This window comes from Delphinus delphis, chromosome 7 (genome assembly GCF_949987515.2).
Source record: "Delphinus delphis chromosome 7, mDelDel1.2, whole genome shotgun sequence".
In the NCBI taxonomy this organism is placed as follows: Eukaryota; Metazoa; Chordata; class Mammalia; order Artiodactyla; family Delphinidae; genus Delphinus; species Delphinus delphis.
The window spans coordinates 55,417,272-55,432,372 of record NC_082689.1 but is presented as its reverse complement, the minus strand read 5'-3'; the positions used below and the strand labels follow the sequence as shown (position 1 = coordinate 55,432,372).

Here is a 15,101-nt window from a genome sequence, read left to right as displayed (position 1 = left end):
CCCCCAGTCACAGAACCCTTACAAAGACAGGTGAGCTCTCCTGGCACCTGGATGTCAGCTGGGGAGAAGAAACGGTTCTGACTGGGAACAATTCACATTTTAGTCTTCCCAAGGACTTGTTTTAACCGGAAGGAACTGAGATACTTTAATTGTCAAGTTTAAGTACCAGTCCCTGAACACCGCCCGCCGCCCCCCCCCCACCGCCCATCACCAGGAAAAGGTGGAGCCAGATAAATATAAATTATAGAGAATATAGAAAGTTATTTTCTTCCCTCCCTCCCTTCCTTCCTTCCTCCCTCCCTCCCTCCCTCCCTTTCTTTATTTCTTCTTGAGTTTTTCAAGTTATATATGATGTCATTCCATATATGTCCCCCCTTTGTAGGGCAAATAAGAAATCAGCCTCAACTATTTCTTTCTCTCATTCACAGGAATACTAGAAGTCGTACAGATAACATTTACAGGAAACTGATTTGGGTGGTGTCCTGCTTTTTTTTTAAGTATGGGATGAAATTGTTTCCCTCTCTAACCACATTCCATTCCTTGTAGGTTTTTAAGAGGAGATGATGTTATATTCTAACTAGTCACTCTGTAGCTATTTTTTCTTTTTTGAAAAAAACTGAACACAAGGCACGAGCCATCTGGGAAACATTGAGTTGTTTTTGAAGTACTTTTATTGGTGTCCAGAAAAATTGTCTTGGAGTAGCACCTTACTTCCTCTTTTCCAGTTTATCAATTCTAACTCCCAGTTTCTACAACTTCAACTATATTTTAAAGATTTTTTTCCTCTCTTCTTTTCAGAGAGCATATTAAAAAAATTTTTTTTTAAGTCTTAATTGAATTTGTTCTTCTGTTTTATGTTTTGGTTTTTTGGCCACAAGGCATGTGGGATCTTAGCTCCCCGACTAGGGATCAAACCCACAACCCCTGCATTGGAAGGCGAAGTCTTAACCACTGGACCGCTGGGGAAGTCCCCAGAGAGCATACTAATAACTGCATCAGGTGGAATGCATTTTCCAAAACAACCATTACAGCTGAAGGCAGAAAAAAAGTCAAAAATCACTGTTATCATAACTTCAGAAGCCCTGCCTGTTGCAGAAACCCCATGACATTTTTATAAAGAGACAACACTCTTGCCTAACTCTTCTTTTAATGGAGAGAGAGAATTATTCCAGCTAGATCCTGTCCAAGTCAAGCCGTTTTCATTATCTGTCAAACACTCCAAAATCAAGAGCCAGTTTGAGATGAGCTGAAAATCTGATTATGTTCATAATAAAAATTAAATCTCTCAATCCTTAACAAACAGAAGATTTATAATGATTTACAGTGTATCATTGAAATTCTAGGTACACTGAGGTTTGAGTTGAGAATGAAAATAAATAAAGGGCAAAAACTTTGCCCACTATTGCAAAGAGAGGCTCAGTGTGACGCTGCCACATCAGGTATTCTGTTTATCCCTAAGGCTGGTGCAGCAGTGACTTCAAAGTTTGATAGTGCCTGTTTTTTTTTTTTTTTTTTTTTCTTTCTTTTTGTTTTTTATTCCTCCAAAAATGTTGAGCAGCAAGCTAATGGATCCCCAGCGGGGTGCAAAGACAGCAGAAAGCACAGGAATCAGATGTCAATGTATTCCTCGGAGATACCCTGCTAGGACAGAGCTAACTAACTAGGGTTTTAGTCTTCTCTTGGGGGAACACGCTTTGATGGTTCCCTGCCCACTCTTGGCTTCCTATATGTTTCCTGATTTAAATGCTGTCACAGATAAATCATGACTTCTGCGTGTCAGGACAATTTTCTATTTTTTTTTTTAAGGAAAAGTTTGGAATCATAAGCTTAAAAAGATGAGCAAGTTCTGGAGAATTTTATACTCACATATAAACATATGTATATAAGCATGTCATATCTCCCTACTATAGAATCATCCATGGGTCTGGGACTGTTCTCTGCATGTTCTTTCCCTACCCATTACTTTATTAGATATATCTATGTATTTTCTGCCAGTCACTTTCAGTCAATTGCTAGATTGCTTAGGAAACTTATTGAATAGATTTCGGGGGTTTGGGGGGTTCTCCTTGTTTTTCCTCAACACAGGCACAGATTGGAAATTGAAGTTGTCCCAGAGGTAAGAGTTTTGATTTTAAGTGTAATGGGCATCCAAAATGTACCGGTGTACTTTTTGTGGGTTTCCACCTATAAACAGCCCTTCAGGCACCAGAGAGTATTGATAATCTACCCTTTGCTTGGAGCAGAGACAAAACTCAGCAAACTGGAGTGAAAGTGGAAAGAGCTTGATCTACTTTGACCAAGCACAACCCTCTCAAAACCATGAAGTGAAACCGATTTACCCAGTGAAAGTCAAAGAAGTCAAAAAGCTGCACTAAAACCGTATCTGCATCTACTGACCGGCTGCCCCTCCGCCCTCGCCTCCACAAGCCCCGTCCTGTCCCAGTCTGCGCCCAGAAGCCTCAGGCACACAGTGCCTTTGTTTGGCCTCTGCCTTTGCTGGACCGCATCTCTCCACACTGCTCCTCCTGCAAGGGGGAGTCCTCATCGTGATGTACGTGTCATTTTGCTTCGGGCTCTACATGAGGCTTCTTGCCACCCAAACCTGCCCCACCTTGGGGTCAGCAGGGCCCTGGCCATTACAATGACATCTCTTGGTCTCATAGCTACTGTTCCGTATCCTTTTGCCCTCTGCCCAGACTGACTCAGCAAAGCCACGTTGGATTCTTCTGTTCCATAACGCAGACTATGTCGTCTCTCACAGTCTGGGATTCATGCCATCTGCATACCTTCCCGTTTGCCTCTATCCTCTCAGACTCCTTATCACTGCACTTTCACATTAAAAACCCCAAACTGACCTCTCAGCAACAACCTGAGTTCCTGCAGACATTTTGACATTTGACCAGTGTCATAGCAGGGACCTTCCTTGCTTCGTGAGTCATTTCCTCAAGATTTTTTGTCTTCGTACTCATGGTGATTCCTGCCCACTGAGGGATTCCATTACCTTTCTGGAGCATCAACAGTTAATGTGAGATTAAATAATCTCACATTAACTCTCACAGTTAAATAATAAAAAACACCCAACTGCTTGAGATGGGACAAAATGAGGACTCTCAAGGGGCATACTTAAAGTCACTCTGCAAGGTTTCAGTCTGAGGGCTTTTTGAAATGTTGGTTTCAAAATTATATATATATAATATATATATAAATTATAAAGCATTATAAAGAATTTATAAATGAAATCCATGAGATAAAAAAATAAGTGATGATAAGGAATTTTAAAAAAGAGCATGATTTTCATGCTTTGTTCACTGAGAAGATCCAGCAGCAGGTATGAATATGAACTTTTATAAACAGCTCCTTCCGCATTCCTCTTTAAATGCCATGACTTTCCCCAGTTAAATAAGAAAAGATTGTGGGACAATATCCAGCAGAGGTGAAGTGAGGCAGTAGAAAGGCCATTACATCAAAACCAAGGCCACAGATGAGTAGGACAAAGCGAATTTGGTGGCAGTGTCACTTAAGCTTTCTATATGTCAATTTCCTGTGGCTAAAAATAGCAGGTGTAGCTAATGTCACAGATAGGGAGTAAAGTAAAACAGATGTGAAAAATCAAGAATGATAATATGATGGGTTAATATTACTCCTTAAATTCTGGAAGCTGCTATTTTCATTTGAAATTCAAGTAACTTCCTTTTTAACCTGAAGATTTCAAAGTATTTAATGGGAAGTATAAAGGTAAGCCCAAATGATTGTGAACCAGTAATGAAACACTTAAATTAACATGGAAAAGCACACGAGAGTCCTTTCCAGCATTTACTGTAACTAATCACATAGGAAGGGTGTGTGGAGTTGGGTTCATTCCAAAGTAGCTTTTCAGACTAATACCAAAAATTTATCAGCCCCACAAATACATGTCTTCATCCTCCTAAGCTTTACCCACAGTAAAAGGAATTTATTAATTTCAAGAATTCATCTCATTTATGGCCTAAGTGTGCACAGCAAAATGAATAATGTTAAAAAATAATTCAACATGGGTGGTCAAGGTCAATTTAGCAAAGCAAGGTATACCTGACACAACAGTGATGTGCCTTACACATGGGGACCCAGCTTATTCAGAGACACCAGAGGAGTGAGGGTGGGAGATGCAGATGGGACAAAAGAGAGTTGAGGATCCTCTTATAATATCGTAGACATCATTCTTGATTTTTCATCCAAACTTTCATTATTAAATAAAAGAGCATTATGTTCCATGTATAACTAAAAGAATCTATTCTAGATTCTTTTAAAGCTTCACTTGTCTGATTTTATGCTGTCATGTATTTAATGGATAATATAATACAAATAAGAACTTACTTTTGTTGCTTATAGTCATTAAAAATTACATTTCCATCTTCAAGACAGTATTCTAGGTTTTTTTATTTTTTACTTTTATTTTTTTTAGAGTAATGTGACAGGGCTCAGCAGTCCCTAAAAATGCTGAAAGTGAAGTGGTAGATAAGCCTCAAACTTAATGGTTGTGAGGTCCTTAAAAAACAATACTGTGTTTTTAATGGAGTTAGACAGAGTGAGGAATGAAGCCGTTTTGCTTTCCCTGCATGTGTTTCTCACTTTGAAGTTAAAACAGCAGCTCAGTCTGATTGAGGTAGGTAGGGGGTAAAGAACTGGCCAGGTTTTACACATGAAAGCAAATACTTAGAAGCAGAATTAAAAGCCAATGCACACTAAACTGTGAGTGTTAACCCATGTCAGCCCTAATTCTACTCAAAAAGTGGAGTGTGAACATTCAAAGCTGATGACACTAGTCTCCTTGCCAGGAGCAGGGTCCCAAACTCACGCAGCAGGGCTGGAAACAGGGACTGCGCCTTGCTCAGGGTTCAGTGGTTGCCGTTTGTCATGCATCTCAGACAGAGGCGCAAGATGGAAGGGGCTTTTCAAAACCCTGTGGCCCAGACCATGGGGTCAGAGCAGAAAACCATGGAACTCTCATGTCTAACATGATATTAATAAAAGTAAAAGAAAAACGTAAAAAAACTGAATGAGATTTCTGTGGTCAAATGTTTGAGAAATTCAGAATTAATCAAGGTTAAACGTGTTTCTTTTCCAAAGGACTTCTCCGAGCCTTCAGTATTTTAATGTGCAGGAGAGGTTCCCTAATTATTGGGCCTGAGAGCTTTTTCTGAAAAGTTATGGGTGGATACTTATGTCCCATGGGGCACAGTTTGGGAAATACTGAGATAAAATATTACTGTCCTTGGTTTATAGATGAGGGAGTTGAGGCCCAGGAAGAACTCAGGTCTCTGGCCTCCGAGTACCACATCTTCCCAGGGGACCGATCAGAAATCTGAGAAAAGATAAACTGCAACCTTTTTAGGCAACACACATACCCTGGAAGGGTGTCCTAAAACTAATACTTCTGAAAGTGCGGTATACACACTCTTCTTTCCTGGCTCGGTCAGGACACACAGACCCTCCCAAGTCATGATTACCTGATACAAAGGCATACAGATGCTATCGATCCACTCCAATTGCAACCGAGGCAGCTCATCCTTCCGGTTCCGATCAAAAATAGCCTAGAATGGGGGAGGAGAACCTTGCTTTATTACACTGGAGTCTTTTACAGGCGCTTTGTCAAACACTTTGTCACAATGATCCGATTTTTACCAACTGAACACTTCACAAATGACAATCTTTACACGTACTTTCTTTTCCTTTATCTATGATGAGAAATAAAGTATTTTCACCTCTTTTTATGAGATTTGTAAATGAATTTATTTGAACTTTATAGCATGCAACTCCTTGGGGCCAAAATCTGTCTTCAGTTATAGGTAACTGCCACTAAATCAAGTCATCAGGTCACTGGGAATTGGGTACAAGTCAAAGGAAGGGGAGATTTTTTTTTTGCTACAAAAATAGTGCAGGCTTTTATTTTTATAGCGAGAGAGGGTGGGATAGATCGGAAAAGATCCTTAAGAGCAATTTCACTTTAAATAGAAATTATTTGTATTAATTTTTCAGGGTGGGGACAATTTTGTGTTTCTCAATAAGGTCCTGTCATGAATAAATTCCTAAATTTTTATCTATCACTGGATGGATGATGGGGGCAGGTACCCATTCTCTCCTCATTCCCAGCCTTTAAACGTTATGATATTATAATGTTTAGAAAACTTAGAGAAAAAGAAGTGACATATTCCGTTGGGCAGACATAAAAAGAAAGACAATCAGTTGGAATTGGATGGCTGAGATAGAGTCCTCGGACAAACACTGCCTGTTCTACGCCAGTGAGACTGTCCCTCCCTTTATTCCTAAGGAGTAAGGCCAGGGTCTAAGAAACAACCCTGCCCTGCCTATGGTCTTACAGTAGGTTTCATCTTTTTTCTAAATAAAATGTGGCATCCACATCATTTTGGCATTCACATAGGTTGTGAGGGCAGATTCACAACATCTCCTTGGTTCAGATATGTTGAGAAATCCTGCATCCTTCAGACTTAGGAACAAGGGTGGGAGTGGGTGGGGCCCAAATCACTAGCCGCTGAGGTCACAGAAGATAGAAGGGCGCCGCTGAGGAAAATACCTCCAAATTAGAGAGGAGGTCACCGTCTCCTACGGGCTCTGTTCATCCTTGATTGTAATGTGAAACGTAAATATCAGGAAGGAGGACTAGGCATTTGGAGAAGACTCTGAAATATGCTGGAGGAAGGGCTAGTTCTTGTGAACTGCATGAATCTTGGTCCAAAATGTTCCTTTAAAAAACATTACTCTGGGGCTTCCCCGGTGGCGCAGTGGTTGAGAGTCCGCCTGCCGATGCAGGGGAAACGGGTTCGTGCTCCGGTCCGGGAGGATCCCACATGCCGCAGAGCGGCTGGGCCCGTGAGCCATGGCCGCTGAGCCTCTGCGTCCGGAGTCTGTGCTCCACAACGGGAGAGGCCACAATAGTGAGAGGCCTGCGTACCGCAAAAAAAATAAATAAATAAATAAAAAATAAATAAAAATAAAAAATATTACTCTGTTTTATCCTCTCTAGCTCTCATTGTTATCTGAGATTTTTAAATTTATTTAATGACTGTTTCTGGTGCATAGTATATAGTTATTTTGTTTTTAATTCACTGGTTTTTAGTATATTCACAATTAGCTGTGCAACCATTACCACAATTTATTTTAAATAAATTTATTTATTTATTTTTATTTTTGGCTGTGTTGAGTCTTCATTGCTGCCCGCGGGCTTTCTCTAGTTGCAGCAAGTGGAGGCTGCTCTTCGTTGCAGTGCACAGGCTTCTCATTGCGGTGGCTTCTCTTGTTGTGGAGCACGGGCTCTAGGCGCGCGGGCTTCAGTAGTTGTGGCACACGGCCTCAGTAGTTGTGGCTCGCAGGCTCTAGAGCGCAGGCTCGGTACTTGTGGCGCATGGGCTTAGCTGCTCTGCGGTATGTGAGATCTTCCAGGACCAGGGCTCAAACCTGTGTCCCCTGCATTGGCAGGTGGATTCTTAACCACTGTGCCACCAGGGAAGTCCAACCACAGTCAATTTTAGAACATTTTTATCACCCCAAGGGAAAAAAAATCACATATCAATTAGTAGTCGCTCTTCATTCTTCCTCAAACCCCCCAAGCCATAGGCAGCCACTAATTCACTCTCTACCTCTATGGATTTTCCTGTTCTGCACATTTCATGTAAATAGAATCATATGATATGTGGTATTTTGTGACCAGCTTCTTTCGCCTAGCATAATGTTTTCAAGGTTCACCCCTGTAAGCATGCATCAGCACTTCAATCATTTTTATTGCCAAATGATATTCCCTTGTATCATTATTGTATACCATATTTTATTTATCCACTCATCAGTAGATGGACATTTGGGTTGTTTTTACTTTTTGGATATTATATATAATGCTACAACAAACATTCAAGTTTTTGTGTGGATGTATGTTTTCATTTCTCTTGGGGCTATACCTAGAGGTAGAATTGCTGGCCACATGGTAACTCTAATGTTTAATGTTTTGAGGAACTGCCAAACTGTTTTCCAAAGCAGCTGCATCATTTATATTCCCACCAGCAATGTACAAAAAGTTCCAATTTCTCCACATCCTTGCCAACTCTTGTTATTGTCTTTTTGATTATAGTCATCTTAGTGGGTGTGAAGTGGTATCTCAGTGTGGTTTTGATTTGTATTTCCCTGATGACTAATGATTTTGAACATTTTTTTTTCATGTGCTTATTGGCCATTTATATATGTTCTTTAGGGGAATGTTTATTCAGATCCTTTATGCATTTAAAAAATTGGGTTGTCTTTCTATTGTTGAGTTGCAATAGTTGTTATATATTCTAGATACTAGGCCCATATCAGATATATGCTTTGTAAATAATTTTTCCCATTCTGTGAGTTGTCTTTTCACTTTCTTGATAGTGTCCTTCAACACACAAAGTTTTAAGTTTTGATGACATCCAATTTCTCTATTTTATCTTTTGTTTGTTGTGCTTTTGGTATCATATCTAAGACACCATTGCCAAATCCAATCCAGAAAATTTATATCTTGCTTTCTTCTAAGAGTTTTATAGTTTTAGCTCTAAAATTTAGGTCATTTAGGCTATGGTGAGAGATAGGGTCCATCTTCATTTGCATGTGATATCCCGTTGTCCCTGTGCCATTTGGTGAAAAGATTATTTTTCCCCCATTGCATTATCTTGGCACCTTTGGCAAAAATCAGTTGACCATAACTGTAAGGGGTCATTTCTGGACTAGTCACTTATTAACAAATGTTTGATGAGTATGTGAGATACCACTTTGTCCTGTGTTTTCCCTTAACAGAATTTTGCATCTTGTAATTGATTATTGGTGATTATTTATTTAATGTCTATATTGCCCAGCAGTTGACAAGCTTCTTGAGGGCAGGGAAGATGGTGCCTTGCTCATGGCTGGATGCACTGTGTCCAGCTTCATGCCTGATACTTGAAGGTGTTCAAGCATGTGCTGTTAACTGGCTCACTGCTTCCAGTATTAATCTGGATGTTGCCCACATTAGCCTTTGTCTTCATGAAGTTACTCTGGTGACCTTTAGGACTATGACACCTGAAAGGGCTCTTGGACAATTTTATTCCTAAATATCATGGAATAATGGGCACAGCAGGTGTCCAATCTGAGTGTGTGCATTTCCAGACATTTCTGGAAAAGCACTAATGTGGGATAGCCCTGCCACAGCAGTTAGGCCTGAGGAGATAGTCATCAGCCGTGTTAAGTAGGCTTTTGTGGGGAGAGAGCAGCACTTACAGCTATGTATCCACCACAAAATTAATTTCATTTATGTCTCCAGAAAAACCCCTACCTGAGACTACAAAAATTCCTTAGTGCTGCACCACTGCACCCGCCAGCTTGCCAATGCTGTCAATTGACTCATTTTTTTTTTTTTTTTTTTTTTTTTTTTTGTGGTACACGGGCCTCTCACTGCTGTGGCCTCTCCTGTTGTGGAGCACAGGCTCCGGACGCGCAGGCCCAGCGGCCATGGCCCACGGGCCCAGCCGCTCCGCGGCATGCGGGATCCTCCCAGACCGGGTCATGAACCCGTTTCCCCTGCATTGGCAGGCGGACTCTCAACCACTGTGCCACCAGGGAAGCCCTGACTCTCATTTTTTTCATTTAATTAAATAACCTGTGGTTTTGCTGCATTGTAAACCCTTCAGAGGAGGCCTCTGAAACAGTTTTTTAAAGAGGAGAAAAGCTTTTATTTGAAAATAGATATACATGTAGTTGACAGAAATTTGAGTTGTGCTACGTTTTACACGTTAACTATGTATCCCAATCTAGTATCTGTATTTTGTAACCAAATTTGGTGACATCACCAAAGAAGAACAAAGGAATGTGTTGAAAACAGTATAAATAGATATTGCTTTGGAAACTAAAATAATTGATGGGTGTTTTAACTTATGTAGTCTTTCTGACCTTTGTAGGTAAACAACAAATAAAGAATAGTCAAAATTAGTAAGTCTGTGAGTTCTTTAAGCTAGGCGCTAGTTCTGCTGCTCTTCCTTGTCTTTAAATGTCAGCAAAGAAAGGTGTTTTAAAACTTGAAGATCTTATAAATAAAGCCAAATATTCAAAACTGAGTGGATTTGAATCCTCATAAACAGACATTCTTGACCATTAACACATTCCTTGAGCTGCAATGAATCTTCTGTGCTGTGGCAGGCTTTAGAATACCCTGGACCATTCTTTGAGTCGTTGGGTGGTTTGAAGCTACCCATTCATTAAGAATAAAGAGGCCGCCCTCTCCTTGAGGGTGGTGACTGAGGCATTTATGTCTTTGTCTCCTGATTAGTAAAAACAGAATCATCCTTAGCCTACAGTAAGCATTCTCAAATAATAATTGAATGGATGAATCCAATCTAAATAGCATTTCAATCAGCAGAACTTAGTTCCCCAGATGCAACTTTTCATTTCGCAAAAAAAGGAAAAGAAACAGAGACTTGATTTGCTTTTGGGATTTTGGAAAGTTCAAAATTGGAAAGTAAAATCCAGAATATCCATTATTTACTGCACCTGCCTGTTCTAGCCCATCAAGCCTGGACAGCTTGCTTGCCTTTAATTTTTTTCTGTATTTCTGTTTCAAAGTAGCCACTGATTACATATGAAATGCCAGCCCTAGGCTTTGTGTTATTCAAATACTACTCTGCGATCCTCCCTTGCGCCTACTTCTCCCACTGTGGGAGTACAGGAAATGCTTGTTAAGTAGATCAGCCCTGTTAATCAGAAACCTGGGAATAAGTGTTTAGCATCTAAGTTCAATTAAAGCTTTAAAGAGTGATTCCTTAAATCCATTCTCTGTCTTTCCCATTTTCAAGGTGCGATTTGAAGTTATTTTTGAAAATGTCATTTGAAAGGGTAAATACGTCATAAGAAAAAGAAGAACTTACTGAAGGAGTGAGTTTGAGTTCTGCTCTCTCCCGATCTCCTTGTTCAAAGAACTCGCTGGTTACAAGTTCAGCCACCTGAAACACAGAAATATTTAAATTGACAGGTATGTGTAATTCATCACGAGACACAAGTTATTTCTGGCTTATGTGTATGGTAGCTATCTTCAAGACAGACAATCATTTAAAAAGCTTAATCTTTTGTGTTTGAAGGTATTATAGAATTTAATCAATGAAACTGATTTCCTTTTAATCAGAAGAACTTGTGCAATGCTTTTTTATTTATTTTTGTTGAAATAGAATTGAAGTACAGTTGCAATGTATCCTTAAACACATGCCGATAGACCATCTCTGACGGTAGAGCTTATATATACACATGAGGCACAAGGTTCCCACCTTCAAAGCAGGAAATGTTCTTATCCAGAAAAATGAAGCAAATAATAATCTAATAATAACTGATGTTATTATAATATATTATACTATATTTGTAATAATAATTCAGCCAACTTTCGGTTGTTTCTGTGCAGATTCTTTACTGTCACATACCTGTATTTTAGTTTGGTTTCATCTTGCCATCACAAAAACTCCTTAACCACGTCACCCTACCAGTATTTATGTGCACTCTGGAACGGGTACACCCAGGGCCCACCCCTTACTTCCTACAGTAGCCATCAGTCAAGGGGCAGAACTAATGCTAGATTCACTGTTCATACCAGACTTTTACAGTATGTTATGATATAGTCTGAAGAATGTGATTTGGTCTTCAGGCTGTCTCAATCCATGTACTAAATAACAGTGTTTATTTATGGTGGGTTCTAGCTGGTACAGCACAATGGAATGGCTGTTCTACCCCAAACCACAGAGATTTTTTCCAAAGTAAGGACACATATTTTTCTACTTTTCATCAATTAGTGTGGATGGTCAGAAGCTACTGATCATGGTCAAGCTTACAGAGATTTTCTTCTTCTCCAAGCCTTGTGCTTCTACTGATAGTTTTATGGGAAGCAAACTGATGTAACAGATAAGTGCTGAACGGGCGTTTTCAACAACACTATGATGTACATCTAGGATATCTCTGAGGTGAACTAGCTGGATTACAAAATATTGGAAGAGCAGAAAAGAAATACCAGACAACTTGATGGCAAGAAGATCTGGATCCCCAGACTAATTTTTCTCTATTCCAGGCTCTTGTAAAGATGAGGTTTTTAGGTCTGGCAAAGGTTAGAGTGGTTTAATTTTGGTCAAGTGCAGAGAATCAAGATAATTTACCTAAAGTATATCTCTCAGGAGATTTGTCAACCATAAATGGTAACCATTGCCAAAACTTAACAACAACCTCTAACACCCACACACACATCTGAGAATAGCAAGTATGCAGTCATTTATTAAAAAATAGAATGGCCAGTTCAGATTTTAAACATTTTAAAAATTCAACAGCATAAAACCAGTTGGAACTGACTCGGTCTTTCTAGGACCTGGTTCACTTGTCTCTCTCCAGTCTCTGCCACTGCCTTTCACTTAGCGCTCCAGGCCTCTCTCATTGGTCTCTGGCCTTCCTTTTGAGAAGAAATGGTCCCCCAAGGACCTGGCCTCATTATTCAGTTCCCATAACTCTCCCTCAGAATCCTCTGAGGTGGATCTTTTGCACTAAAGAATGCAAGTGTGCATATGAGGTCACCCCGAGGTGGGAGTCCTGCAGAGGTCAGTAGCCCCTGGAAAGCAAAGAAATTAAAACAAAATCCTTTTCCTTGAGCTTTCCAAAGTGGTCTTGGGTATTTCCCCTGAGCTTCTTTCACAGATCAAATTGTACCACTGTTTCATTTGTACTTAAAATCCCAATCAGGACTATTAAGTGGCTCCTGATTGAATTTTTTATTAAAAAAGGAAATTGAGATGCTAATCAGGCCTTGGGGGCTGACTGGGGAAACCCACATGCTTAGAGTCATGTGTGTGAGGAAGGCAAAGTGAAATAGACACCAATGAAAACACATTTTGAAAGGGAATTAAAAAAAATCAACATCCAGGAAATTGGAAATATATTTCTATTCTTAAAATAAGTTTCTATTGTTTTTGTCTAACTGTTTCCTAAAATCCTATTAGAAGTCAGTAAGGTTTTGAAAATACCTAACTTATTCAATTCAGATACAAACACAAATGAGATCTACAGTTTAGAGTCGTGACAAGATTTCTGATGGAAACATTTGGAAAAAGATGGTTTTGTGTTTTATTTCCCTGACCTCATGAGTTTCTGCACTGGTCGGCAGAAGTTCAAATCCTAAAAATAAAATAATATTTATATCAGTGACCAAGAAGACCACCTACAAGTGGCCATTGGGCCTCTTCATTCTATAATCTCAATATGGAAACTTTTTTCCTTTCAAGTACTTTGGTCACTTTCTGGCTCCCACATGGGCTGCTGCTCCTTTCCTTGTGACATGCATTTCACTGGGGTTCTGAAGGCCCTGGCAGATCATCCCTCATCTACCCCCTTTCTAATCTTCTTTATTTTTCCTCCAGTTCCCCTAACTTTCTCCTACTCTCCACTACCTTCCACCCCTATCACAGGGGCCACTCTCAATACTACACTTTTCCCCACTACCTGGAAGAGCCACTTACATATTCTCTTCAGTTTATTCCCAAACTGTACTGTAAGGGAGGCCTTTCCACACTGGGGAAGGGAAGGGTGGGCAGAGATGTAGAAATAAGCAATGTAACCACACAAATCCTTCACCATAACCTGCTTTATGTAACTTCAAGCATGTCATACTAAAACGAAAACCAAGGCACTGGAAGAGAGCTATTCGTTGGAGGAGAGTCTATAGGAACACTGCACCACCTGCACTGAACTGTGATGTGAGAAAGACATAAACTTTCATTTGTGCTAAGCAACTAAAACTTGAGATTATATTTGTTACTGCAGCAAAGCCTAGCTTAGCCTTGACTAACAAAAATTGGTATGGAAGTGAGGTAGTGCTATTAAACAGAAAGGAAGGGAAGGAAGGGAGAGAGAAAGGGAAAGGAAGGAAGAAAAGAAAGAAAGACCCTAAGATATGTGGCATCGGCTTGGGGGCCAGGTATTTGTGAAACAGTGAGGTTGTTAGAAGCTATGAGGATGATGACCCATGTTACACAGTGGCAAAATATTTTGTACAGTTCTCATGGAAATAAAGCAAACAGTGTACCCAATGAATTTATAGCCTTAGGGGAAGAGACTGGAAAACAAAGTTAATAGCATGTGATGGTTGCTGTTGACTGTTTTGCTAGGTATTGTAAGAAGTGAGCTCAGAAAAGGGTTGGCAGGTCTATAACTAGGAATGAAAGGGAATAGAGAAAGTTACAAATTCAGGATCTTGTAGGGATAGAATATGAAGCTGCTTCTTAATCCCAAACTGTGAAAATAAAAATTGAGATACACTTTGAATGACAAAGGCTGATCAAGACTCAGCCTTGCAACAAGAATCAAATGGAAGATGTGGCCAGTAACACATAGTTAGCAACTATGAATGAATTAGGTGGCACACACAACATCCTTTTAGTTAGACAAAATGGCCCAGAAAAATGATTGAACTACATGGTTTCCTCACTGGGGCCAAATACTAGGCCCCCAATACTAGGAATTAACTGTTGAGAGAGGAAGAAAGATGTATGCATGCTGTATTTCCTTGTTCCTGAATATAGGGAAGCAAAGAAATACAGTAGATCTAAGAAGGTTGTATAGAATCTAACTGTGGATGTGTTATTAGCAAATGGAAGTGACTGGAATCAAAGACCTAAGAAGGTGACTAAATGTGCCAAAAACCCCCACAAGCCTTTGACTATTTAAAACTTAAAACAAGCCTTGGGTCTTCAAACTTCTTTAGGGGGGAAGCAGGCTGAGAAAGCTGCTTGGCCTTTGAATCTAGCCAAGGAGGATAATGGAAAAGGAATAATTTCCTAGGGTGGATCTAAAGGCCATGGAAAATATTGAATTGGGCAGCATCTCCCTGAGAATCAGGGCCTACCACAGAGTAGAAGGCCCTCCCAGAGAATGCCCAGTGGGATTTTGGAATTGCTGTGGACCCCTAACTGCCAAATATTGCCATCTCTTCCCTTTCTAAATGGGATTGTCATAATGAGTATTTTGTGGAGTGGGTGTTATATGCTGCATTTTGGGTGTGTGTGGGCCTTTAGTTCATCTTTAGTTTAATCTTTACAGACCTGCTG

General features: G+C 40.0%; 1 protein-coding gene and 1 long non-coding RNA gene across 2 annotated transcripts in view; one reads left to right on the top strand and one right to left on the bottom strand.

Moving 5' to 3' along the window:
- The window catches only part of PDE11A (phosphodiesterase 11A), a 414,214-nt gene that overhangs the window by 20,138 nt on the left and 378,975 nt on the right, over nucleotides 1-15,101 (bottom strand). The window contains exons 18-19 of the mRNA XM_060016528.1: nucleotides 10,902-10,976; nucleotides 5,487-5,570 (exon numbers count right to left, since the gene is read on the bottom strand). Of these exons, the coding sequence (XP_059872511.1) occupies nucleotides 5,487-5,570; nucleotides 10,902-10,976 (159 nt within the window). The remainder of the gene's footprint in view (nucleotides 1-5,486; nucleotides 5,571-10,901; nucleotides 10,977-15,101) is intronic.
- LOC132428534 (uncharacterized) overlaps nucleotides 1-15,101 on the top strand; it is a 111,461-nt gene that overhangs the window by 88,608 nt on the left and 7,752 nt on the right. Inside the window, exon 3 of the long non-coding RNA XR_009520143.1 lies at nucleotides 10,830-11,005. This is a non-coding gene — a long non-coding RNA (uncharacterized lncRNA). The remainder of the gene's footprint in view (nucleotides 1-10,829; nucleotides 11,006-15,101) is intronic.